This window comes from Streptopelia decaocto (genome assembly GCF_964273445.1).
Source record: "Streptopelia decaocto genome assembly, chromosome: Z".
NCBI lineage: Eukaryota > Metazoa > Chordata > Aves > Columbiformes > Columbidae > Streptopelia > Streptopelia decaocto.
Window position 1 is genome coordinate 73,102,975 of NC_138657.1, and position 25,437 is coordinate 73,128,411.

Sequence of the window (25,437 nt, forward strand, 5' to 3'; positions counted from 1 at the left end):
AACCAAATTGCAACCCTTGCGTAAGATCCCCTTTTTACGTTTTGTTGACTCTTCTCTAGTCTCCTCCACTTTTCTATACATGCTGTGTACAGCAGAAGAAACAGACACAAATGTGGGCCTGGCCTCCAAACTTAAAACTGAGAAGGTACTTTAGGGGAAGAGTTGTGCATTTTTTAAATGTGCTTTTTAAAATCGTATGCTGCTCTTCCCTTTGTAATTGCAAGTTCCTTTTATGAGTAAGACTCACAGGGAGAAGAAATTGACAGATTGGTATAGACTCGACCATTTACATCAATCAGGGATGTGGGACGTAACTGAAACATTGAGGAGCTCTGAATTGCAGTGGCTTGGATAATAAGGCAAAAGGATTAAGTTCCTTAGAAAATTACTGAGCAAAGAGCATGAAGCCATCCACAAGGCGATTCTGGGAAAACATTTTGTTGAAGAAAGAAGATGATAAGATGAAGAAACAAACCTGTATACTGAGATCAGTCTTACAAATGTCTGGGGAATGGTCTGGCCTGTGAGACTTGTGATTTGTTTATGTAATTTTTTGCTTAATATAAAATGCTTGCAGGAAGGGAGCACTTTTCAGTACTGTAATATAGTCCTGAAGCTGCAGCTCCTGACCACTTTTTTTCCCCTGTTGTGTCGTTTGAAGTGTGATATTGGTGCTTGCTGCTTCCTGGTTTGTGCTATCAAACGTATTCAGTAGAAATGCACTTATGAAGATGCTCTCGTTCTAGGGGCCAGAACCCTGGAGGAATACCCAGCTATCCCGCTCTTGTGTTGAGCAGCTTCACTTCTCTGGATCTCAGTTTTCCCAAATATAAAACAGAGGAAAATGACTCAGACCACTCCTGCAAAAACACTTTGAAAGATGAAAAGGAGGGGAGAAAAGCTGAGACACAGGGAAAGGAGCATACCATCACTGTGTATTGTGGTGACAGTGACAAAAAGGCAGACAAAAGCTCAGGGAAATTAGTATGCAGACAAAAAATTGTTAAGCCATTCTAGATCAGTAGTACATTGCCTGGGACATGGTGTATGTTTCTGGTCATCCATCCTAAAAAGTGTATTGTGGAATCAGGAAGATTTTGGAGGTCTAAAACAAGAAAGAAAGAAACAAGGAAAACATTGAGATTGTTTCTTATTGAAAAAGGAAACAGTAGGAGGCGTGCTAGGAGGAGAAAATAATCAGGGAGGTAGAAAAAAGAGATAAGGGGCTAGTAGATACCTGAACTCCTACTCCAAAACACAAGACATTAACAACTTAATGGGACTGAAAGACACTGATCCCAAGGCTGCGTTAGTGGGGAGAGGCTGGGATTTGAATCCATTCCCACAGCTTATGGACCCGGTGGCACAATGTGATTGTTAATGGATAAGGAGGATCTACACCAAAGTAAACATAAACAGTATGAGAAGGAATATACCTTCTTTTTTTTTTTTTTGTACCTCTGGCAGCCTTCCAATTACTGGGGCTTGAAAGAGAACTTTCCCGAGCACCAGGTCATCCTGAAAAATATCTTTTACCTCATTTGGGGTGAATGAGCACAGGCCTTTGGTAAGGCCAAGGTAAAGATCAGGGCCGCTGCTGTGTTTTGTTTTAATAGTTCCCTTGCTTTAAATTCACTGAGTGCTTCCACTCTCCCAGCTCTCTGTGTAGAACATCTGTACGGACAGCGGGGTGACACTGGCACAGAAACTGGCAGGGTTGCAAATAGGGTTGCAAGACACCAGAACTTCAGAGGGAAGGACAGGTCTACCCGGCACAGATGTGGCAGAGCCACGTGCACACAAGGTGAAGAAAGGCATAAAGCCAAAACTGTCCTGATGGCCAAGTCATACAATTTTTCGTCTGTTCCATGGCATTTGGTATGACATAGTGTCTGAGCACTCACAAATCCCATGTTCATCTGTGCAGCCCTCCTGATAGGTGAGGGGAAGGATTAGAAAGCATTACCAGATCCCCCTAGTTCTTTCAAGATCCCTTCCCTATCTCTCATGATCTTGTGGCTTGACAGATAAGGGCTTGAAACAGAGACCAGGCTAGAAATCATTTGGGGCTTTCAGTGCAATATACATGTCCCCTGATATTTTTCCCCCCTTCTGATTCATATCTTTCATCTACTCAAAGCATAGCTTCTGCTGACTTTGGTAGCATTTGTAAGCACTCAGCATATCACACACCAGGGCTGTGATCCAGGAGCCCAGCAGAGGAGGGAAACCCTTATTAGTGACCCTTTGTGGGAAATCTGGTTTTAGAGAGTTGGCACATTTCAAGTAGGAGCATAAAGGTCTCAGTTCTCTAGTACAGCCCCGTGTTGTATAACTGAAAGATCATCTTTCCTCCTGTGCGCTCTGCTCCCCTGTTCCCTACATGACTTGCAACTTGTGCAAGGAATCACGTACTCGGGCTTCTGTTCCTTCCTTGTGCAACCCTGACTGATCTCTGGCGTAGGTCCATGCTGGCTCCTGAAATACCGAGGGAAAGGGTTTACATGAGCACGTCATCAAAGACTCTTTTGTAGCACATAGGTTGCAGGGGCTCAAGTTAGGCTGCAGTAGCTGTATTTTAGAGCTTGGCAAACCAGCCTTGCTGGTTTTATCTAATGTCAGTTCCCTTAAGTCGTAACAGAGGAAAATGGCCTACAAAGAACCTCCAGCATGGCTCTGGGCTGTCTGAACACACAACTCCATGCCACAGAGCCAATTAGGTTCCTAAATCCCTTCACTGCTAGAAGGCTTCACTCAAAGGTACCTTGGGACCAGCTGGGGAAGTGACAGGAACATTGTTGTCCATGTGCACATGCCCTGGCAAAACAAGGAGGTACATCACACCACACATATCTGTCATCTGTGTCCTCTAGTGCTTTTAGTCCTGACCATCTTTCACTGTTCCTATCCTGTCTATTCTTTGTCTTCCTGGACCTTTTCTTCTAGGAACATCATTCAGCCATTCCTATTTCCCCTCCAGTCTGTTTCCCCCATCCCCTTTCTCCGGTCAGTTCTTGTCCTCCAGGCAGACCCTGCCTTCCATCCCTGAGAAGGATATCACTTAGAGAGGAGGGCTCAGGGTGACAAAATGTGTTCCCAGCACCTCACCCCTACAGGGGAAAAAAGAAAACACAACAAAACCCACAGCATTTATATATATATATTTCAAATCAAGCTGAGAGAAATGTCCTGAGTACAAAATTTCACCACAAGGAATAGCCATTTGGCAAATTAAAAAAAAACTGTCAAAGTGCAAAGATTTGGGCAGTGATGCAAAGGAGGCAAGCCCCTGCGTGGCTCACAGCTGTCTGCCTTCCAGCACGGCCTTTGAGGAGCCCGATGTGGGGCTTTGGGGCTACTCCACATCTCCAGAGCAGCGAGAGCAGCAGCCTGGAGGGAGCTGAATAAAGAGTGAGAGCCGGTGTGTGTGCCCGAGCCTGTCCCGGGGAGCACTGATGCCACGGTCACCCTTTCCTTTCCTTTCCTTTCCTTTCCTTTCCTTTCCTTTCCTTTCCTTTCCTTTCCTTTCCTTTCCTTTCCTTTCCTTTCCTTTCCTTTCCTTTCCTTTCCTTTCCTTTCCTTTCCTTTCCTTTCCTTTCCTTTCCTTTCCTTTCCTTTCCTTTCCTTTCCTTTCCTTTCCTTTCCTTTCCTTTCCTTTCCTTTCCTTTCCTTTCATCTCCTTTGCTTTCCGTGTGTGCGATGAGCCTCCTCAGCCTCCATTTCCCACCATGTGCGGTGTTTCCTCCCGTGCTCCACAATCTGCTGCAGCTCCTCCAAGGGGGCCGGGGACAGATGGCTTGATTTCGGCTGATGAAGGGGCTGCCTTCAAAGGAGAAACCGTCTGGCCTGATATCTCTTTCTGATGCTGTCAACAGGAGGCCGAGGAGACAAGCTGGAGGTGGATGGAGACCAGCTCCATTGCAGGGAACACGGAGAGGAAACAAATTCTCCTTTAAAAATGCTCAGTAGTGTCTATTTGCCTTTATTTCAAACAGCTCTTGCCAAACCTCAGTATTTAAGTTGCGCTCTGGTCTTTGCTTAGCCTGCTGTGCTATGTGGGAGAAAACAGTGCTAAATATCTTCAGACACTCTCGAGGGACAGCCAGGAATGCGGCTGGCATTTTGTGTGGCGCTGACTTTTAAGCTCAGCAAGGGGAAACGCTAACCAGGCTTGTCAGTTCCCATCCGCAGCGTTTGGCAGCACCAGAGCTGTCGGACACCTCGCCGGGCCCATCTGCGATGGGCAGCGCATGAACCACAGCCCTGCAGGAACCCAGGGAATCGGGAGGGGGTTTAGAAAATAGGGGAGACGATAAAAGCAGCCACTTCTGGGAATAAAAGTAGGTTTTTCTTCAGGATCAGGAGAGGGGCAAGTGTATCTGCCTTTTGGACACAGAATACTTTATTAGCCACTTGTATAAAGATCAGTGATTTCCCTTTAAGTTGGTTCTTGTGTCTTTGTCTCAGCTTTCCTGATTAGTCACATAATGAGGATATTTCTAATACAAACGTGTCAGGGGATATGGGAGCCAAACAGCTCTTTATCAGAGGAGAATCTGTATCCCCCTGGATGCTAATTAGTCACGGAGACGCAGACGTGGGGGGCGGGGGCGAGGCAAGCTCTTATTTTAGAAGCTGAAGTGATTGTGCTCTCGCAATTTCTCGCGCAGGGCTGGAAAGCAGTGCCAAGGAAGAGAGTGACTTGAGATCTCCCTCGGCTTTTGCATCCCCACCCCTCAGATGTGTTTGCTGTGCTGCCACTCCTGCTGCTGTTTGCAGGGTTATTTCTGCCATAAGCTCGGCTAAACAGAAACCTTCTCCTTATAAATATGGAAATCTGTTGGTTGAGCTCTCCATCCCTTGGGACAAGTTGAAAGCGTTGTGCTGAAGAGTAAAGGGCTGCTGAGCAGTTGGCTTGGCAGCTTTGTTTTCTCTACTAGTGGAGGGAAGCCATTAAGGTTTTAATGCTGGGGTCCACCTTTGTAGGACAGGCAAGTGAGGTCTCAGGCTGTGCTTGGGGCAGCGTGCTGAAGACGTTGAAATGGTGCCCACACCACGCATGGCGAGGTGAGGACAGGAGAAGTCTGCTGCCCAGTGCCTCCCTCTCAAAGCCATTAAGTGTTAGCCACCAAGATCCTGGGTGAACCCATCGGTCTGGATTGCAGGGTCAGGAGGCAGCACTGAGTGGGTATGAAAGCGTGGGCTGTGACAGAGTCCCCCGCTCTGCCCAGGGTAAGCTGGTGTCCACCCCTGAGATCCTCACCTGTATGCAGTGTGGCACATGCTTGGTACATAAGCTTTGGGCATCTGCTCCTCTCTTGAGTTGTGTTGAAAGAGTCTGTGTTTTTACATTTGTAAAAGAGCTTGAATGCCACTGGGCATCCGTTATTATTCCTGAGAATACCAAGAATACCAAGCAGAATCACAACCCTGGACTTGAGTAGGGCCAACTGTGGCCTTTTCAAGCAATTGCTAAGGGAAATCCCGTGGGCAAGGGTACTTGAAGGTAAAGGGGCCCAAGACAGTTGTTGAGGATTCAGGGACTGCTTCTACCAAGCTCAAGATCAGAGCATCCTGGCACATAGGAAGTCAGGGAAGGGGGCCAGGAGACCTGTGTGGTTAAACAGGGAACTGCTGGGCAAGCTCAAGTGGAAAAGGAGAGTCTACAGATCATGGAAGGAGGGGCTGTTGTCAAAGAATGTAGGGAGGCAACTAGGAAAGCTAAGGCCTCCTTAGAATTAAGCCTGGCAAGAGGAGTCAAGGACGACAGAAAGAGCTTCTTCAGATACATGGCACATAAAACTAACACTAGAGGCAGTGTAGGGCCACTGATGAACGAGGTGGGTGCCCTGGTGACAGAAGACACAGAGAAGACAGAGTTACTGAACGCCTTCTTTGTCTCTGTCTACTCTGCCGGAGGCTGACCTGAGGAGCCCCGTACCGCTGAGGCCCCAGAGGAAGGCAGGACAATGGAGGAGTTTGCCTTGGTTGATGGGGACTGGGTTAAGGAGCAGTTAAGCAATCTGGACATCCATAAATCCATGGGTCCGGATGGGATGCATCTGTGGGTGCTGAGGGAGCTGGCTGAGGTCATTGCTGAGGTCATCTTTGATAAGTTTTGGGAAACGGGAGAGGTGCCTGAGGATTGGAGGAAAGCAAATGTCACTCCAGTCTTCAAAAAGGGCAAGAAGGAGGACCCGGGTAATTATAGACCAGTCAGCCTCACCTCCATCCCTGGGAAGGTGGTGGAACGACTTATCCTTGGTGCCATCTCAAGGCATTTCAAGGATAAGAGGTTCAATAAGGGGAGTGAACATGGCTTCACCAAGGGGAAGTCATGCTTGACCAATCTCATAGACTTTTAAGAGGACATAACCAGGTGGCTAGATGATGGCAGAGTGGTGGATGTGGTCCATCTTGATTTCAAGTAAAGCATTTGACACAGTCTCCCACATCATCCTCACAGCTAAACTGTGGAAGCATGGACTGGATGATCGGGTAGTGAGGTGGACTGGGAACTGGCTGAAGGAAAGGAGCCAGAGAGTCATGGTCAATGGGGCAGAGTCCAGTTGGAGGCCTGGATCTAGTGGAGTGCCTCAAGGGTCAGTATTTGGACCAGTACTATTCAATATATTCATCAGCGACTTGGATGAGGGAATAGAGTGCACTATCAGCAAGTTTGCTGATGACACCAAGCTGGGAGGAGTGGCTGACACGCCAGAAGGCTGTGCTGCCATCCAGAGACATGGACAGGCTGGAGAGTTGGCTGGGGAGAAATTTAATGAAATATAACAAGGGCAAGCATAGAGTCTTGCATCTGGGCAGGAACAACCCCAGGTTCCAGCAGAAGTTGGGGAATGATCCATTAGAGAGCAGTGTAGGGGAAAGGGACCTGGGGGTCCTGGTGGACAGCAGGATGACCATGAGCCAGCACTGGGCCCTTGTGGCCAGGAAGGCCAATGGTACCTGGGGTGGATTAGAAGGAGGGTGGTTAGTAGGTCAAGAGAGGTTCTCCTTTCCCTCTACGCTGCCCTGGTGAGACCACATCTGGATTATTGTGTCCAGTTCTGGGCCCCTCAGTTCCAGAAGGACAGGGAACTGCTGGAGAGAGTCCAGCGCAGGGCAACAAAGATGATGAAGGGAGTGGAGCATCTCCCTTATGAGGAAAGGCTGAGGGAGCTGGGGCTCTTTAACTTGGAGAAGAGGAGACTGAGAGGTGACCTCATTAATGTTTATAAATATGTAAAGGGTGAGTGTCACGAGGATGGAGCCAGGCTCTTCTCAGTGACAACCAATGATAGGATATGGGGCAATTGGGTACAAACTGGAACACAAGAGATTCCACTTAAATTTGAGAAGAAACTTCTTCTCACTGAAGGTACCAGAGCCTGGAACAGGCTGCCCAGCAGGGTTGTGAAGTCTCCTTCTCTGCAGACATTCAAACTTGCCTGGATACCTTCCTGTGTAACCTCATCTGGGTGTTCCTGCTCCAGCAGGGGGATTGATGAGCTTTTGAGGTCCCTTCCAATCCCTAACAATTTGTGATTCTGTGAGAAATCTCTTGAAACCTCCATCCCAGAGTGGCCCCCACTCTGCTTCTTCAGGGCTTTGTTTGGATCCTGCCTACAGACTGTCTCCTTTCCTTGGTTTTCTCAGCATTTCTGCTTCCTGGGGCCAGCTGTATTCTTGGACAAATACACGGGTATTTGCTCTTCCCTCATCATCCTGACTGCATTTGCCACACACCATTCCCACATCTTCAGCTTCCCTAGAAAACAAAGTGCTGAATTTCCATGCCGGTAACTTTAACTCTTTCCTGATCCGGGTTTGGCTGAGTACCTAAAGGGAAATGCAATGATTCCCTGCTGAAGGCACTTACAAGATCCATCTATGCCCTCAGTTGTGTGTGCAGGCTGAGTAAAGTGCAGATGCACAAACTCAGCTGGTACGGACAGCAGACACCCTGCCCAGGGTGCCTTGGGTTGAAGGCAATAGACCTGGCAAATGTGAAGTAGGTGTGTGATGGAGAGGGCATCCTGTGGTTTCAATGTTAATCCAGAGGCTGAAAATAAATGTTCTGCAGTCTGCACTCATTCTCATTTTCATTCCAGAAATGTCTGACATTAAGCTGACCCACATTGTCCATTGTGTGGGTTTCATTGTTGACTTGAGACCCTGATCAGTCAGAGAGCCTGCGGAGCTGGACACCCCTGTCCCTGGGAGAGCGTGAATTTACTACATGAAGGAGAAAGCCAGGGCGAAGAGTGATTGTTGGAGAAAAAGAGAACAGGAGAAGCAATAAAACAGCTCAGAAAAGGGTCTGAGGGATTGCATTAAAGGTTCCAGGGTTGTTCCAGGAGCAAAAAGCAAGACCTCATCTTACATGTATGGGAGCTGAACATGTGAAAATCATCTGCCTTTCTTAAAAAAAGATCTTAACTGCTAACTGGAAAAGAACAAGTGGCCCCAGAGGTATGCTGGTAATAACTGTGACATTGGACCACTCATTGGAGCCCTTGATCTGTTGAAAGGTATGGATGTAGAGCCATCACAGCTTTTCCTGCTATTGTTCTTATAGCTAGAGGCTCTGAAGGCTTAGCAACATATTTGTCACGCTGAGTCCACTCCATGGCCTATGAAAGTGATTATCCAATCTCCAGGACATTGGAGAGAACTTAGATCACTGGAACAGGACTCTCCTACTGTCATTTGTATTGTGCCGGGACTTTTTTTTTGTCATTTCTGCTGTATCTGCCAAAATCAACCAATATTTTTAGTGTTTCCTTCAGGCAAGCTTTAGTCTCATCTTTCATGTACAGCTAGAACAGCTTCACTGTGTGCAGAGAGGATCTGTAAACCATCCTGTATATGCCTGCGACCATGGCATTTCAGCAGTAGTGGCACCACTTGTCTTGTACTTTCTTAGCCAGGTTATCTGGGTGTTGGGGTTGTCCATGGGAAGGAAGCACAATTCTTCTCCACCACACAGGAGAGTCTCTGGTTGTCTTCATTTCGGGTGGAAAACTCAACCCTGTCTTTCAAAATACACTTTTCCTCTTTGTGGGGCTCCTTTAAAGCCTTGAAGGAGTAAAGATGGGACACACCTTTGAAAAAAACTTTCAAGACTAACCAACAAGCATGAATTCAGTCAGTACAAGGTCCTGCTGTGATCCCTTATGGGCAGCACCAGGGCTGTGCAGAGCATTGCCATTTTCTGTAGGATTTGGCTATGGCGTGAAGCCAAGATCCCAGGCTCCTGTTCCTGCCTCCATCTTCCAAACACACCGTGACCTTGGCTCTGACACATTCCTCAATTTTTAATCATTTTGCAGGTATCTTCCCTCATTATTTGGGGTTTAAAGAGCAGTTACAACGTTGTTTGGGGTTTTTTGAGATCCTGGTTTGTCCAGATGCCAGTTGCTAAACTGGCTGTTAGGTACCAAGGAATTCGTGATGCTTTATTGCCTTAAACACTCATGTGTCTCACGTTGCACCTCAGGGCTGTGTAATCAGAGGTACCAAAGGAAAGGTGTATTGTCTACATGTATATATCCTTTACAAGGAAGGAAATGGTTTGGTATTGAAGCATCCTGAAAACATACCTCAGTTAATAGCTGTTTTTAAATAGTTATTGCATGCCAGCTGCTTGGCAGGCGCTGCAGGCAGTGGGGAGTGCAGTGTGGCATTTCTCTAATTTGCAATGTTAACGATCCAATTTAAATCACGTAAAGTTAGCACAAGACACCAAACCTATAAATGCATGTGATAATAGTGATGGCTTATGTGCTCGATAAGAGCCTGGAGGGAAAGACAGTGTTAAATATACTCTATCATGATTGAAAAGACCGGGGCCTGCTTGTGCTGCTGGTTTCTTGAAGGAGAATCTAACAGAAATCATGTAATTACTCCCATTTTTCTTCCTTGTCCCTCAGTTGCTTTCCCAGAGTATTTGGTCTACTTACAGAATTGGTGCTTCCTCTGTTACCGTAGACTCCCAGTATTAGTCACACATCATCTGAAAAAAAAAGAGACTTTCTTCCCTGTGCTGCAAATGTCAGTTTTGATTAGGAAAACAGACATCTGAAGTGTTTTGTTCCCTTTCCACAGCTTCATGCCTTTCTGTTTGCTGCATTTTGTTCATCCTGAATGTGGCAGCCAGGCAGAGACCCTTGGTGGCCGAGGCTCCAAGGGGACGTTTCGGCACAAACACTGTGGCACGCACAGACTGGCACTGCGAAACAAAGCCAAGATCTGAACTCCTCATTACCTGCCAGGGAGCTGAGCTGCCCCGACTGCATGTGTACACAGTAAAAAGTCATTTTGGTGATGTTCTGGCTCAATTTAATTAATAAGACATGAGGTTTTAATAGTGGAGCAATATTAACACCTTTGGCTTTTCAACTGCTGAAAAGAATGGCTTCAAATACCAGTTTGTCTTGCAGTTATAAATGAATCAGGTTCAAAATCTGGATCTTCTAGTGGATATTGCAGGCCTAATTTGTTAGTGTTAAATAAGATCTGTTCAGCAGTTTCTCAGAAGAGACGAAACAACAGTGTTGTACCTGGTGCATTGGCAGAGCTAGTAGAAAGTCAATAAGCAGTTGTTGTTTACTGCTTTGTTGAAACTGAGTCAGTAGCGATCAGAATGTACTTCAGTGCCTCAGTGGCTGTGTCAGCAAAATGCCATTTATTTTGACTTTGGTATGGGGTGGTGATGCTGAGATGAATGGTTCCCAGAATGACAGAGCCACAGAATGGCTGGGGTTGGAAGGGACCTCTGGAATCACAGAATCACAGAATGTGAGGGTTTGGAAGGGACCTCAAAAGCTCATCCAGTCCAATCCCCCTGCCGGAGCAGGAACACCCAGATGAGGTTACACAGGAAGGTGTCCAGGTGGGTTTGAATGTCTGCAGAGAGGGAGACTCCACAAACCCCTGGGCAGCCTGTTCCAGTGTCTGTCACCCACACTGAGAAGAAGTTTCTTCTCAAGTTTAAGTGGAACCTCTTGTGTTCCAGCTTAAACCCATTACCCCTTGTCCTACCATTGTTTGTCACTGAGAAAAGCCTGGCTCCATCCTCATGACACTCACCCTTTGTATATTTGTAAACATTAATGAGGTCACCCCTCAGTCTCCTCTTCTCCAAGCTGAAGTGCCCCAGCTCCCTCAGCCTTTCCTCATAAGGGAGATGTTCCACTCCCTTCATCATCTTCGTTGCTCTGCGCTGGACTCTCTCCCAGCAGTTCCCTGTCCTGCTGGAACTGAGGGGTCCAGAACTGAACACAATATTCCAGATGTGGTCTCAACAGGGCAGCGCAGAGGGGCAGGAGAACCTCTCTTGACCTACTAACCACCCCTCTTCTAATACACCCCAGGTACCATTGGCCCTCCTGGCCAATGAGATCATCTAGGTTAGTGCTCTGGATCCAGCAGGCTGCACATGTTGATGAAAAGCGACAACCACGTCTTTCTAGGAGCCTTCTGCTCTGGTCACCCTGTGATTCTGGAGTTCCTTCAACTTCAGACTCAGAAAAAAGATTGTTTTCTTCAGCTTGCCCAGAGACAAGTTGAAGGCCTGCCATGGTCTGTGGCAGTGGATGGGGAGTGAGGAGAACCTCTTGCTCCTGGCATAAACTGACGTTCTGTCTTAATGAGTCTGGCTGAGAAGCCGGCTCCTCTTAAGACCTAAGAAGATCAGGGATCTTATCGGCTTGCACCAAATCCAGATCAAGTGGCCCCAAAACCAGATCAGCTCTGTTGACTTTCTGTGTGACAAATCTGTTTCTAACCCAGGCTTAAAATCTTACAGCAAGAGCAATTCTACAGCTTTATCAGGCAAATGTACGGCTCCTTACCCTTACCTCTACAGTTTTCTCTGGTATCTCTTTGCAACCCTGTTGCAATTTAAGGTAATAGTTTCTTATTCTGGTGGTCAGAAATATGAAAAAAAAAAAAAAATTACTCCCTTTTTCTCAGTGGCAGGCTTTCTGTATCTGAAAACAGCTATTGTGTCCCTCAGTCTTCCTCCTTCTCCTCTGAACAACCTCATTCTTCCAGTGTTCCCAGATGGTTGTAGCTTCCAGCTTTTATGTATAGGACTGCTGAGGGGATTACATCTTCTTTCAAATAATGGGCTCCAAAACTGTATGTTTAAGCTGAAGCCTGAGGAATGCAGGGGACATGAGAGAGGGAATGCATGAGAGAGTCTTTTGTGGGGCTTACAGGTTCCATTCCTGCCTTGCCTCCCTCTGTGATGCTTTACTTTCTCTTGCTGAACATGCCATTACTGACCACTGTTCATCTATATGGTGGATTTGGCTTGATCCACTATAAATCTAACAACCTTGGGGCATCTCCTTTTATGCTGTTTCTTACTTAGGCAGACTACACATCTTGGTTCCCAGCACTTTTGTTCCTAGTGGGTTTTTTTAAGCACTTCAGGTTCACAGATATTTCATGTCAATATTGTAGTGATACATAGAGGATGCAGAGGTCTGTTGTCCAAAACGCTATGAGATTGTGCTTTTACATGCCCACCTGTGCACATCAGAGTGCCCTCCCCAGAAGCCAGATGCCTTTCTCAAGGTAACCTAGTGTGATACAGCTTGAGGCAGAGAATCTGCCAATGGCATAGGATTTTCTGTTCCCAAGGCATAAATATTTATTATCAGGAGCAATATTCTAGCCCTGAGAGTCTGGGATGACAGCATGACAATGATAGAAACTTCTTGGTGATTCCAATGTACCCCCTGTATACAAGGGTGCATGAAGTTTCTCACTTGTTTTTCTGCTCACTAAGTCAGTCTCTCATGCATAGAACATCTATCAGTTTTTCCAAACTCAGTGTTTGATGTGGAAAAGAAGCAGAGCACTTGGGCTTGTCCCTTCTTGTTAGCATTTGTTTGCAGTGTGTGGTCCACATGGGCAGCTTCAGAAAGCAGGAGTCTGCTGAGCTGCAAGTGCTCGCTGGAGGCTGCCACACACGTGTGGGCGCCCAGACTTCCAGCATCTTTAAGTTGGACAGAAGACAGCAAACACATCATTGTTTGGTACTGGATAGAGACAGAGGTAGCTGGATGATACTCCTGAGCAATCAGCTCATACTGATTTGGCTGATGATGACCAGACCAGAGCCTCTGAACTGTGGGGAGAAGCGGTGGGTAAAGCCATGTACAGTGGATCTTTCCTTGAGATTAGAGGTGAAGGGTAATCATGGCCCTCTGCTTTTATCAAAAAGCAAGAGCTGCTTTCATGATGATAGAATTTCCCACACACAGCAGATTATGGCTGCAAAAATGACTGGTTTTTAGAATCGGGAAGGGTGGGCAGAAAGACATCTCAGTTTGCAGATACGTTTTTAAGGGGCAGCTGGAGGCTACAAAAACTGTGTGTGTCCATTCCCTTCAACATTCACTGGGGTCCCAGAGGATTTGCAGGGTGGAAAGCAGACTTGTTAAGCTTGTGGGATGTCAGACATATTGACTGTAAAGGAACTCAGAGGAAGCTGCATTTTCCAAGGCGTGACAAGGGTGTGTTTGCACCCAGCACCCGGCGCAGGGTGTAACTGCACAGTTTGCTGGCTGTTTGGGGATATTTTTCCCCTGTAGTCAGTGTGGGTTACTGGGTGAGGTAGACAATACAAGTAAAAAGGCTATAGACCTGGTGCAATAGCAGGTGTTGTGTTTCTTGCTAAGTATTGCAAAAGGAAATGAGTGATTTAAAACAAGAGTAAGAACCCTGCTGAGCATGCTATCTTCCTCAAACCTCCGATTTCAGTTTAAAGTGCTTTCTTCTTCTCTCTGTGCCTCTATATACTGAGGAATCACAGCACTCCTGCTCCATGAGGGTTCACTGAAACCACTTTCTGTTGTTCAGAAATGGCACATGGTACACACACTGTAGAACGTGGCTGTACCTACCAGGTACAGGAGGGCAGTTTTCAAGGTCCATTGTGTCAAGCTCATGGAAACAAACAAACTATTAAGAAACCACCCCACCATTTGAGTGCTGTGATTGTGCATCCCCAAGTAAGCTGTGAGTATGTGAGGAGAATACTTCAATTAAAGTCTGACCTCATACAAATTTTCATGCAGTGTCCCAATTGAATGTGTATTTTCCTTAGGCGTGAAGTCATAAGGAGGCTTCAGGAATAAAAAAATCCCTTAAATGTATTAAATTCCCATAACCTTTTAGAGCCCCTGCAGCTACATTTCGGCACTTGGCTTTTGATTTGGAGTGTTTTGTTCCCCTCAGCGAGCAGAGAGAAATCACATCATCTGACCTGGGACCGGTCACACCGTGTAGCTGAGATTTTAACATCAGGGTCAGAGCTGCATGCATCAGTTTAGGAAGGCTTGTAAAAAAGGACAGAATCACCAAGTGGATTCCAATAGCAGAAGCTCGTGGTGAGTTTCAGTGTGTTCGTAGGCATTCACAAGCAAAAGACTGATTAGTCAGGTAAATGTTTCTCTGGGTAGATGAGCTATATAGAGAGAAATGCACCTGTTCAGCATGCACAGAAGCAAAACATGTTCATGCAAGAGGCAGCTCCAGCCTATCTGCCAAGGGAATGCTGTTATTGTCACAGACAGAGTTGTTACTCTGGAGTCCTGTGCATTGCTGCAGGATGTATATGAAGTGATGGGTGGGAAATATGACAGTGGCTTGGCACTCCCAGGCCAGGGGTAGGTAGACACTGCCTTTGGCCCAGCTCAGTTTTGCTATGCATCCATTTCCCTCTCTGGAGGGCACAGGGGTGGCCTGTGCACACAGCGATGGTTGCCCAGGCTCTGCTGATGCTTCATCAACCCTCTGTGCAAGTCACAGGTTTCTCTTGTGGCTGTGACATGTTCCCCTGTGGGTCTGCTCTAGAGGCGCCATGCTGCTGGAGCTGAAAAGTGCCGATACAAACCGTGGAGCTGAATTCCTGGTGTTATTATAGACTCTGCTGCTGTGTCCTTTATCGTTCCCACCTCCAGTGTCAGCGGCAAGGGTGCAGTCTCCACCAGTTCCCAGGCCTCCTCTGTAGGCAGTGGGGAGAGGGAGGCCCACCTCCCAGGATAGATTTGTCTAAGACAGAGTGGAAGTAATCACTCTTTGAAAATCATCTTTGTTTTCTCTGGATGTCTAGGAAGCCTTTTTTGTTTGTTTGGCCTAGAGCAGAGCTTTGACGTTGTTCCAGCTGAGTCCTCTGGTCCAGGACCAGAGTCTGAATCCTCAAAGGCACCTCAGAACATTTTTCCCTTCCCTCTGTTTGTGCGAATGGACATCTCACGTCACCAGCAGGTTATCCACAAGGAAAAGCTGCTGTCAGCACATCAGCTTCTGAGAAAAATAGGGTCTGTTTTTGAGTTAAAGAGTTTAAGTCTAAAATTAAAGAGTGTGAACTTGAGCTAGTCCAGGTCGCCGGGCCTCTGCTCTGCCATGTGAAGTTCTGGCTCACACATCTCTAGGAGAAAAGGAGGCTGAAGGGAGACCATATCACTGTCTACAACTGCTGCCATTCTATTTGCAATCTCCTCTAACCTTTTTAACCCATCATTAAACTACTGCGTTAGAGGAAAAGCACAGCAGTGACTGCATTAGAGGAAAGCAGAGGAAATTGCATATGGTTCAGCATTATCTATTTAATGTCATTGATGCAAGCTCTTATAAGCAACCATCCATTTTAAGTCCTGTCAGAGTCTACTGGATTGCGCAAAGGATCTGAATTTTGATAGAACATTATAACCCTACATGTGTTATTCAACCAGTTTCTATGAAGATAGACCCTAATTCAAGAATCATATTTTATCTCATAAGCAGAGTGTATTAAAAAGAGCCAATGTGCACTACAGAGAGAAGGCAGACACTGGGGAGCAAGGGACAGTGGCTCACCTGGTGATTTTTTTATTGATATCAAAGGGTGATGGTACCTTGCTTTGAAACTCAGTGGCTCTGCCTTGCATACAGGTGTCAGTGCCAAATGATGAGTTGCATTTTTATATGAAATTATGTACAAAATGCAAACTCCAGAAACTTGAGAGATGAGCAGTATCAATTCACTGGTTTGGAATGTTATTTTCTGGTATTTAGTTTCTGATGCTTAGTTCAATTTCTTACAAAGTGATGGTTTCTTCAGATATTGGACGTAATGTTGGGTGTTTGTTCTCCATGTGCAGCTGTACCTATTATAAATCCAAATTTACATACATATGTATATGCATGTTTAATTTAGTTTCTAGCTCTGGATGGGAAGAAGTGAACACTTTTGAAAACCGATTTTAATTTTTACTGTGGTGCTAAACTGAGGTAGTTCCAACAGGTTTGAAGTTTGCTGTGAAAGACAGCAAAAGTAGTGAGAGCGTTGTCTGAATGGGTAGTGTTTCTGTCTCTGACTCCCTTGATGCACTGTTTCATAGAGAACAACACTACCTGGATTAGATTGTCTGCAAGTAGGCATGATGGACCAGACTTCGTGTTTGGGGACCTTTGATTTTTGGGGACATTTCACTGATGGTGAAAGGTGCTGTGCTGACAGATACTGAAATGAAATCTTTCCAGTTAGCCGCAAAATACATTCAGTATAGGAACTTTAGGCTTTTCCATTCCTCTCCCAAGAGGGACTGGAGATTGAATTCTCCCACTCATTCGGTCCTCGTTTGTTCTGAGCTGGACTTTCACACAGACCTGGTCACGAGCTTTTTAGTTTTAATCATGAGGTTGACTGGTCCACTTGGAACTCGGTTTAAACTGTAAATGCGTTTCATGCAACACCCCGAAGAGTCATCATATGAAAATGGTTTGGGACTACTGCCAACCCAGGCTGAATTTGAACTGGTGACCTACCATCCACATTATATTCCTAATATCATCCATCATATAAGTCTGATGTTGAAATCTGGTGTTTCCAGAGATACTTTTAGCATACTAAATGTGTTTCCAAAGCTCTATGCTTTGTCACTGGGTTTCAGCCATTCAAAACTCTGGCATGTTCTCAGCTCCCTCTGAATGCGGGAGGGGATGGACTCACCTAACAGTCAGTTAGAGAACAGACTGCATAAACTTTAGCTAAACCGTTCTGTTTTGTTTCTTTTGTTTCTTAACAGGATCCAACAGCTGCATCTATTTCGGACAGAGACTGTGATACAAGAGAGGGAGAGACTGTAGCCATGAACTATAAGCCGTCCCCACTTCAAGTGAAATTAGGTGAGTCTTTGCTGTTGGAGAGTGAAAAGGCTGAATCCAAGGTCTGAAATACGGTGATGTGCTCGTGGGATCGTCTGCAGATCTCCATGTGTGTGGCTGAACATGCCAGCTTGGCTCAAACAACTGACAGAGCAGTTTTGTCTGTGATTCTGCTGCTCAGGGCACTGACCTACAGCCATGTAAGGACCCTGTATTTTGGGCTTTTGTAGAGGAAGGAAGCTATGCCTTGAAAGGGAGGCATAGCTTTTTACACCTACAGATTTGTATCAAGCAAAGATGAAAGCTTGGCCAGATAAAGAATGAAGATAATATAGAGGGACTGTAAAAAGAAGAGATGACAGCATCACTGCAAACAAAAGGGAAAGGATCAGAGACTTGGGCCATTATCAGGAAAAGACAGAGCTGGGTTAGCGTGAGATGGAAGGCTTGTAGGTTTGTAAAGGTTCACACACATATAGTTGTGCTATTTCTGAGCAATGTTTTTTTAAGTTCTGGAAGCAGAATCATTCAGTTAGCACAATACACTGCTCCCTCGCAAGGCTGATGCTACAAGAGGACAGCAACCCACACATGGATGTCCTGCCTCCAAAACCTGAGCCACTGTTGTGCCAAAAAAGCTCAAGAACGTGATGAAGGACAGGTCAAAGCAACAGCGTGCTTTTTGCTCAGAGGAAAGATGAAAAATGGGAGTTTAAGTCTGTTTCCCAATAGGAACAGGAAGCAGTCCCCTGGTTGTCCTTCACATCAGAACAAATGACATGGGCAGGATGCTGCTAGAGATGGTTGAAGGTGCCATGTTGGGGAAAGCTCTGAAAGAAGTGAGTGCCCAGATGTACAGTGGAATAGCTCTAGCCCCTACCAAATGAGTGACAGGGAAGGTCAGCAGACAGCTAAGGTTTGTAGAGGATTTGGGACAGTTTAGGTATTGGTGTTCGATTCCAAAGAGATGTTTTTGATAGGTGGGTTTTACCCAAGGACCTACAGTACTGCTGCAAACACTAATGTTGGCTTCAGTTATAAGAGGAGCCTGAAAGAAACACCAGGCAGAGTCTGAGGAGTGCTCGTGAAGTCTCAAAGCTCTACCTGAGTACATAGTAAATTGGATAATCAGATAAATCCAGTCATAGCAATGCAGAAAGGAATGTCACAGAGTAGACTCAGGGACAGCAAAGGAAAAGAAAGTAGTTGAATAGACAAGGTCTCGCTGAAAGAGTGACGAGGAAGGTTAAGACAGAAAGTTGGATGTGCAAACACAGCAAGATTATGCATCAAAGTGGAGGACCTTGAGCTACTGATCAGGATATGAGCAAGTGCATTGGGACAGTAAATTTGTCCTGCAATCACAGCCATGAATACTCTAAATTAGTGGCTGCTTTTCAGGAAAAGGCAGGGAGCAGCAGTATGCATTAATGACAGCACATCTCACAGTTTGGTAAACGATTATCACTGCCAGCATGCCATATGCCTCCAGGATCCTTTTTCACTGCCAAGAGTGTTCTATAATGTTATTAGAGAGATAATTACTACTGCAGTAGTTGTTTCGGATAATTTAACATCAGGAATCAGGTTGGAGAGCCATTGATACTATTATTGATAAGTCTCAGATATTTTTGGTTTTCTAGGCTGTAGAGACTCACTAACGTGACAGGAAATGATGCTATTTCAGACTTGGCTTTGGTAAGCCGTGAGGACATTATGGATTTGGATTCAGGAATAACAGGTTCAATTCCTGCAGATTGAATTAAAAGGTAATTTGAGGTAGATCTGTAACAAACCTCAAGTTTATAAACTTAATGCTTAAGCAAAGCCAGTAGATTGAGAAGCCCAGGAACTCAGAACACATCAGGTAGGGCTTAAGGAGAATGTATCAGAAGAAGGGACATTACTGATGGAGTTCTCCAACAGTAATTTCATTTATTTTTTCATTAATGACTTTGACACAAAAAGCCAGGCAGGAGTCAGCAAAGATAGTTTAGTCATAGCATATTTGGGAGACATGAGTACAACAGAGCAACAAAGACTGGGAAATCCCATGGAGAAAAAAATATGGAAACTGAAATTATAGAAATGAAAAAAATATTACAGGAGAAACTCCATCTGCTATAAACTAAAATTTAGTGAGGTGATTGAGGAAAAGGAAGCCTATTACATCAATTGATTGCAAGGTTATTAAAATGGACTAATACATTAAAATACACTGTAACCACACTTTGCAGAGTTCACCAGCTTTTTTCCAAGTATCAGGTACAAGAGAATGATTCGTTTTTCTGCCAGAAGTTCTGCTTTTTTGCACAGGGAAAATTTTATTTCATTTAACCACTGCTGAACGCTGCTATCGACCAGTAAAGAGGCAAAGGAAGGTACTGGAACAATCTGAACAGATTTGCAGTAGATAGAGGTGTGTCATTGCCAGGACCTGCTTTCCAGATAGTGCTCCTGCCTGGTGAATACTCAGCGCTGACCACAAAATGCTTATGAGGGTAATAGTGGGTGAAACCTACCTGCTTAGGAGGAATTATCTTACAAGGCTGATGAGCATCTTTCTGCCTTGTCTCCAGACAGAACGTTTGAACACCTCTCGCTCTGCCTGTGGAAACGATGTGCCTCTGTAGTTAGGTGAACAGGCATCTCGTGGCGTTTGGATCGATTCTTTACTCTCAGCCATACCCAGATGAGCTGTAGGTTACCTGGAGCAAAACGAGACTAACTGTGTTGTCTGTAGCCAGTGTAACATGCCTTTAACCCACATCAGCTCCTGCTGCTGTTATTCTTAAAATTTGCCCAGCCTTTACAATTTTCAAGCAGTTTCATGGCTCACATCTCCCAGCTCTGGCCCCTCTTCATCCAAGTAGATTTTTTGCTCTTCTGCATTAAATTTGTCAGGATTTGGATTGTTTCTTTAATCGCTTTAGGGCTAGATAAAGCTAAGGTAGGACATAAATGTTTAATAGCTTAACTGGCAGAGCCATTGTTGGGGATGGTAGTGAGTAGGATTTTAATCCTATTGCAGGTTTTCCATAAGGATAGTGGCATTTTTCACTGTTAAATCAGAATCAATTGTTCAAATGTCAAATGCTCTGATAGAAGGCTGATAAATGTCACTTCTCACTCTGTGAAGATTCATGTTTAAATCTATCATATGTGGTTGCTGGAAGCTTGGTCCAAGTGAGCTCAATTAAATACCAACCCAGCATGAATACAACTTCTGCTTCCAGAGCCTGCAGTGATTGAAGCCTGACAGAAACAGTGTGATGTGCTGCACGCACTGAACACAGATTTATCCCAGCGCTCGAATGGTCTTTTCCTTCGTTATTTCTCCCCCTCTGAATTAATACATTTGGCCACATGTTCGCTTGGGGGGGTCAGGTAGATAAAAGAGAAACTTCACAGGTGGCTTATATTTCTGGTGACTTCCTAAAGGTTATGCCTGGTTTATAAGCGGAACAGAAAAATTTAGGTTGGTGCTGAGGCCATGTCGAAAGAGAGGAAAACCTCACACCAAGGGCAAACAACATATCCCAGTTCGTGTAGTTAATCTTCTTAAACCCGTATTGATATTATATCCGTATTAATTATGTATTTCTTACTTTTCTAAAACTCCCACTTTGTCTTTCTGTCAGGAGCTGCAAGGCTCAGCCGTGCTTCTTTCTGGCAAATCACTTGATAAGGAGGCTCCTGACAGCACTGTGGGGGGCTGGGTGTCCATTAGTGCTTAGGAGATGTCTACAGCACATCCTTATTAGGAGGCATATCCAGATGGAGCACATACCACAAGCCTTTTGAAAACAGAAAAGAGTTGTGTTAAGGAGAGAGGGAGGAAGAGAATAATCCCCAAGTGTAAGTCTCAGGGGCTCCATATCCACTGGAAAGCAACAGATCCTCATGGGACCCCCAGGAGACGAGATATTATTTTAATGAAGCTTATGCCATCTGTTTTTCTGGTTTGCATTTTTAATTTCCCTTCTCTGCACTGAAATCCCCATCCAGACAGTCTGTGTGTCTCACCTAGCAGTCCACGACGTGACAAGTTTGTGTTGAAACAGAACAGGCAACGTGGCAATTGGTTGAAGTGCTGTAGGACAGGCTGCAGTGGTGATGAGGGACTGTGGCAATGGCATATTTGTCAGCACATCCACCACATCAGGAGCTTGGCAACAGATCTGCCACGTCCCCATCTGCAGATGAACATACAGGAGAGAGGCAGACAGACAGAGAGACTCATAGCAGCCTTCATCCCACTGAGATACCTGTTGTCTTAGATGTAAGCAGCTCCTCTCCTTGGACTAGACAGAGAGTAAGGCACTGTTTTGGGAAGACTACTCAGTGGGGTGGCCAAAAATACATGAAAAATGAGTGTCTAAGCTAGGCAGACTGGATCCCACCTTCAGAATGAGTGAGCTGAATGCAGGTGAGGTCGCCTGCCATATGACCAAGCCTACCTTCTATTGATGCAGGCTTGAGAGTGTTTATGGCTTTTATTTTAGACTTCCTTTGCAAAGCTTCTTGTAAAAAATGACCTGAATTGCAAAAGTAGCAGGTGATTTTCCTGCTTTCATAGCTACTGTTTTGTTCCTCTCCCAGGTTAGATCTCATGCTGGTATTTATCTTAGTACCAAGAAGCACAGCAGCTGGTACTGGTCAGCCCCGTAAGGACAAGCAATTGTCACAGAATTGCCTTTGGTGTAAGCTGCTCTAGCTCAAGTATAAGCTTGGGCTTATACTCACCAGCCTAACCAGAAACTCCCCTTGCTTCAAGAGGCAGGAACCTGTCCTAACACTAACAGAGCAGAACTATTTCATTAATTAACAAGATACTAACACTTCCCTCCTGCTAGCTGCAGTTGTAGGATATTGGTTTTTTGCCTAAGACACACAGTGCAGATCACCCTTAGAGGAGATCTGGCACAGCCCAGCTACTGCTGGTAAGAAAATTCTGCGCACAGGGAGCCTGTTCCTGTTGCTAGGGTGAGCGTAAAAGCCTCTGGAGTCGTCCCAGCCTGGCTGTTTGTCTTTCTCTGTGACAAGGAGAGGAGAGCAACTGAATGTCCGTAGTGGGGCCCGAGCCAAGCAGATGGAGGAACGTGAAGGTGAAAGAAGTCCTGGCAGAAAAAGGTGTTCTCTGACAAATAACCGTAGTGCTCATCCTCCAAGAAGAGATCTCAAATGAGACCACCAAAGGGAATGGGCCTGATCCCATCCTGTTGCTCCGCTCCATCACTGTGTTCCTCCATGTACAAACATCCTGAGATTTTACTTGGTGACAGCACTGGAGTTCATATCTCTGACTTCCACAGACATTAGCTGGGCATGGGGATTTGGTGTCGGGACACCAGTTAGGTACATCCACTTACAAACACTGAATTATTTTACTTGTGCTATTGGATTAATTCCTGCTTGTTAACAAACAAGATTCTCAAAAACCTCAAGCAAGTAACTGGAATAATTGCTCAGAGCAAGCAATTCTGGTAGGGTAAAATAGCAACAGAAACCCCAGGGCAAGGAAATACAGTGTTTTGTTTCCTAGGGTCCCTGACTTGGACAAAACTGAGGATGTAATTTATGGCCAGGACGCATCTTGGTGGAGACTGGAGTGAAGAGAGGAGATAATCCATTTGGGGACATAGGCTGATGATTCATCTGTGGTTTTAGCTCCTGCCTTCCAGCCTGCTGCTTCACATTCATGGCAGATACTGAACTGCTGTATGATCAGGGTGGAGCAGTACTGGGAATATCAGTCAATGAGCTGAGAACTGCGAAGCCCTCAGGGTTCAACACAACAAAACTGGTGCATTTCTGGTTGAAATTTTACAGATGGTCTCTGATCTCAGTAAAAGACACATTGCCTTTATATCCCCATGTTGGTCCTGAAACTGATATTTCAATTTGTGTAGCGATTTAACCCCCCTCTCCTAGGGTTAAGTGTGGGTTCACAGCTTGTTTTAATGCAGCTGCATGGCAGAGCTGCGGAGCGCACAGCAGAGCGTCGTATCCTGGTGCTGTTCACAAGGATGCCTTGCTCAGGGATGCCTTTCCAGGGCTGCTCTTGCCACAGGTCACAATGAAAAGCTGGTGCTGGGAGATGCAGTCCCAAACAGAGCAGGCAGCAAGCATCTTGCATAGGCTGAATGTCTCAGTAACTGCCTCCATCCGTGGCTCCTTTTCTGGCATCTCTTCCCAAGTCTGCTTCACAGCTTGTGACTTCTAACCTTTTCATACAGAAAATAGAATAATAAGGGGAGATTGTAGTAGACTGGACAAATCAATGCCATTAGTGTATCCTTTTGTCAGTACCTCAAGTACTGTGCTGTTCCCAGTTGCTCTTCTGTAACAAGGCAATTAATGCTAATTAGGTACAGCAGCTGTTGTTTCTGGGAAGAAGCTCTGTAGGTAAATTGGGAAAGCATTTTATAAAAAAGCCGTAACTCTTAAGCTAGGTCCCCAGGTTCCAACCCTATTGACAAGACAGCAGATTTCCATATCCATAACTGTTTGCATGGCGACCTCAAGTGACATCATTACCTTAAGTGCACAAAGCCGTTTTCCTCCCCTGGGAGCACCCATTTCCTTCAACACAGTCTCTACTTCGTACGGGAGGAATGAGTAGTGCGGAAGCCAGGGCGCAGCAGCAATGTAGCGCTGCTATTGATTTTCTTCATGAAGATAGAAGTGCAGCCCATCCCTCGGAGGTCTCCGGGGGCTTGGAAGGAATTTATTTAAACATTATTTCATGTGTTATTGCTCTTTCCATTTATAACAGAAATTGCATACACAGATTTATTGTAGCATCCTTCCTGTAGGATATCTCCAGGCTCTTTTTGGAGGGGATGAGAGAGCGAGCAGCTGCATCATGTTAAGGGCAGTAAGGCTGCCTGCAGACAGAGCAGCGAGGATGAGGGCAGAAAAACAGTTGTGACAGGCATATTACTGAAGATTAGTTAGAGCAGAAACAGAGGGGCAGGAGTGGTGTTTTGAGACACTGTAGCTGACACAGGCTCGGGTGAACAGTAAAGCCATTAAGAGAAACTGGAACAGAGCAGTTCACTGGAGTTCAGCAGGGAGCTCTGGGCAGGAGGGAGTGTGAGCTGAGACAGAGGGAAGGGAGGTACCAGTCAGCACATCCCAGGAGCAGAGCGTGAGCACATGAAGCAGGACAGGGCATGATGCTCACTAGATGAGCCTAGTCTTTCTGTCACTGAAATTTGCTTGATTTATTGTGCCACCCCATGAGGGCTTTACTGGCCTTCCCAGCCCTTCACCATCATACAGGCACCTCTCCCATGGCAAGTTAGTGGGTACCCACGCACCTTGCAGACCCACAGACACACACCCACCCTCGTGTTGTACGCACCACTCTTGGCTAATATGCCTTCCAATAAAAAGTCATGAAGGAGGAAGCCATAAGATAGCTGAATCTTTTTTTTTTAATTACCTGACCATCCTTCAGCCATTCCAAATTTTTACAGTATCTGCAGGTCTGATAGTCTAGGAAAGAGAGCTAAGCCTGAAAATCTGTGTCTATGCGAATTATTTTACTTTGTAATGAGAATAAGCCAAAGCGTCTGGAGTTCTCTTATTTGCCCTGGTTCTCTTCTTTGCCCTGACCCACCATAATCTGTCACCACAAACAGGAGAAGCAGCTCAGAAGGCTGTGAGGCAAAGCAAATTAAGCAAATTATTGAGATTCGCTGGTAGAAGGAAGGAAGTATTCAGTAGTGGAAGTAGTGATGAGAATAAAAACTAACTGGCCTAGCAAAGCCTGAGCCCAGCAGGCAGCACCACAGCAGTGATGAGCTGGTGGTCTGCTCACAGGTTTTGTTACACAGCATGTTATTACTCTTATCACTGTTTTTTATGAAGTACATAGAGAACTGGCTTGAAAGAGAGTGATGTCCCTAAAGGTGATTTACACCTTGTTCCTGACATTAAAAAGACGAACACCAGCTGAGTTGACTGGGCTGCCTGCTCAGGTATTGGCATCTTTGACAAATTTAACACCAAAAATGGCAATAATACTGTTTGCTGGCTTCTCGGAGCCTGTGTCCTGAAATGTAGGTTCCACCTGATCCCCTGGCCTACCACAAGGAACTGCTGGAGACAGTCCAGTGCAGAGCCACAAAGATGATGAAGGGAGTGGAGCATCTCCCTTATGAGGAAAGGCTGAGCGAGCTGGGGCTCTTTAACTTGGAGAAGAGGAGACTGAGGGGTGACCTCATTAATGTTTACAAATATATAAAGGGTGAATGTCATGAG

At 45.6% G+C, this 25,437-nt stretch overlaps 1 protein-coding gene across 4 annotated transcripts in view; it reads left to right on the forward strand.

Annotated features, from left to right (window-relative positions):
* The window catches only part of FAM219A (family with sequence similarity 219 member A), a 102,653-nt gene that overhangs the window by 40,930 nt on the left and 36,286 nt on the right, over positions 1 to 25,437 (forward strand). For all 4 annotated transcript variants that reach the window (XM_082074554.1, XM_082074555.1, XM_082074556.1 and 1 more), the window contains exon 2: positions 17,088 to 17,187. In XM_082074554.1, coding sequence (XP_081930680.1) covers positions 17,088 to 17,187 — 100 coding nt within the window. The remainder of the gene's footprint in view (positions 1 to 17,087; positions 17,188 to 25,437) is intronic.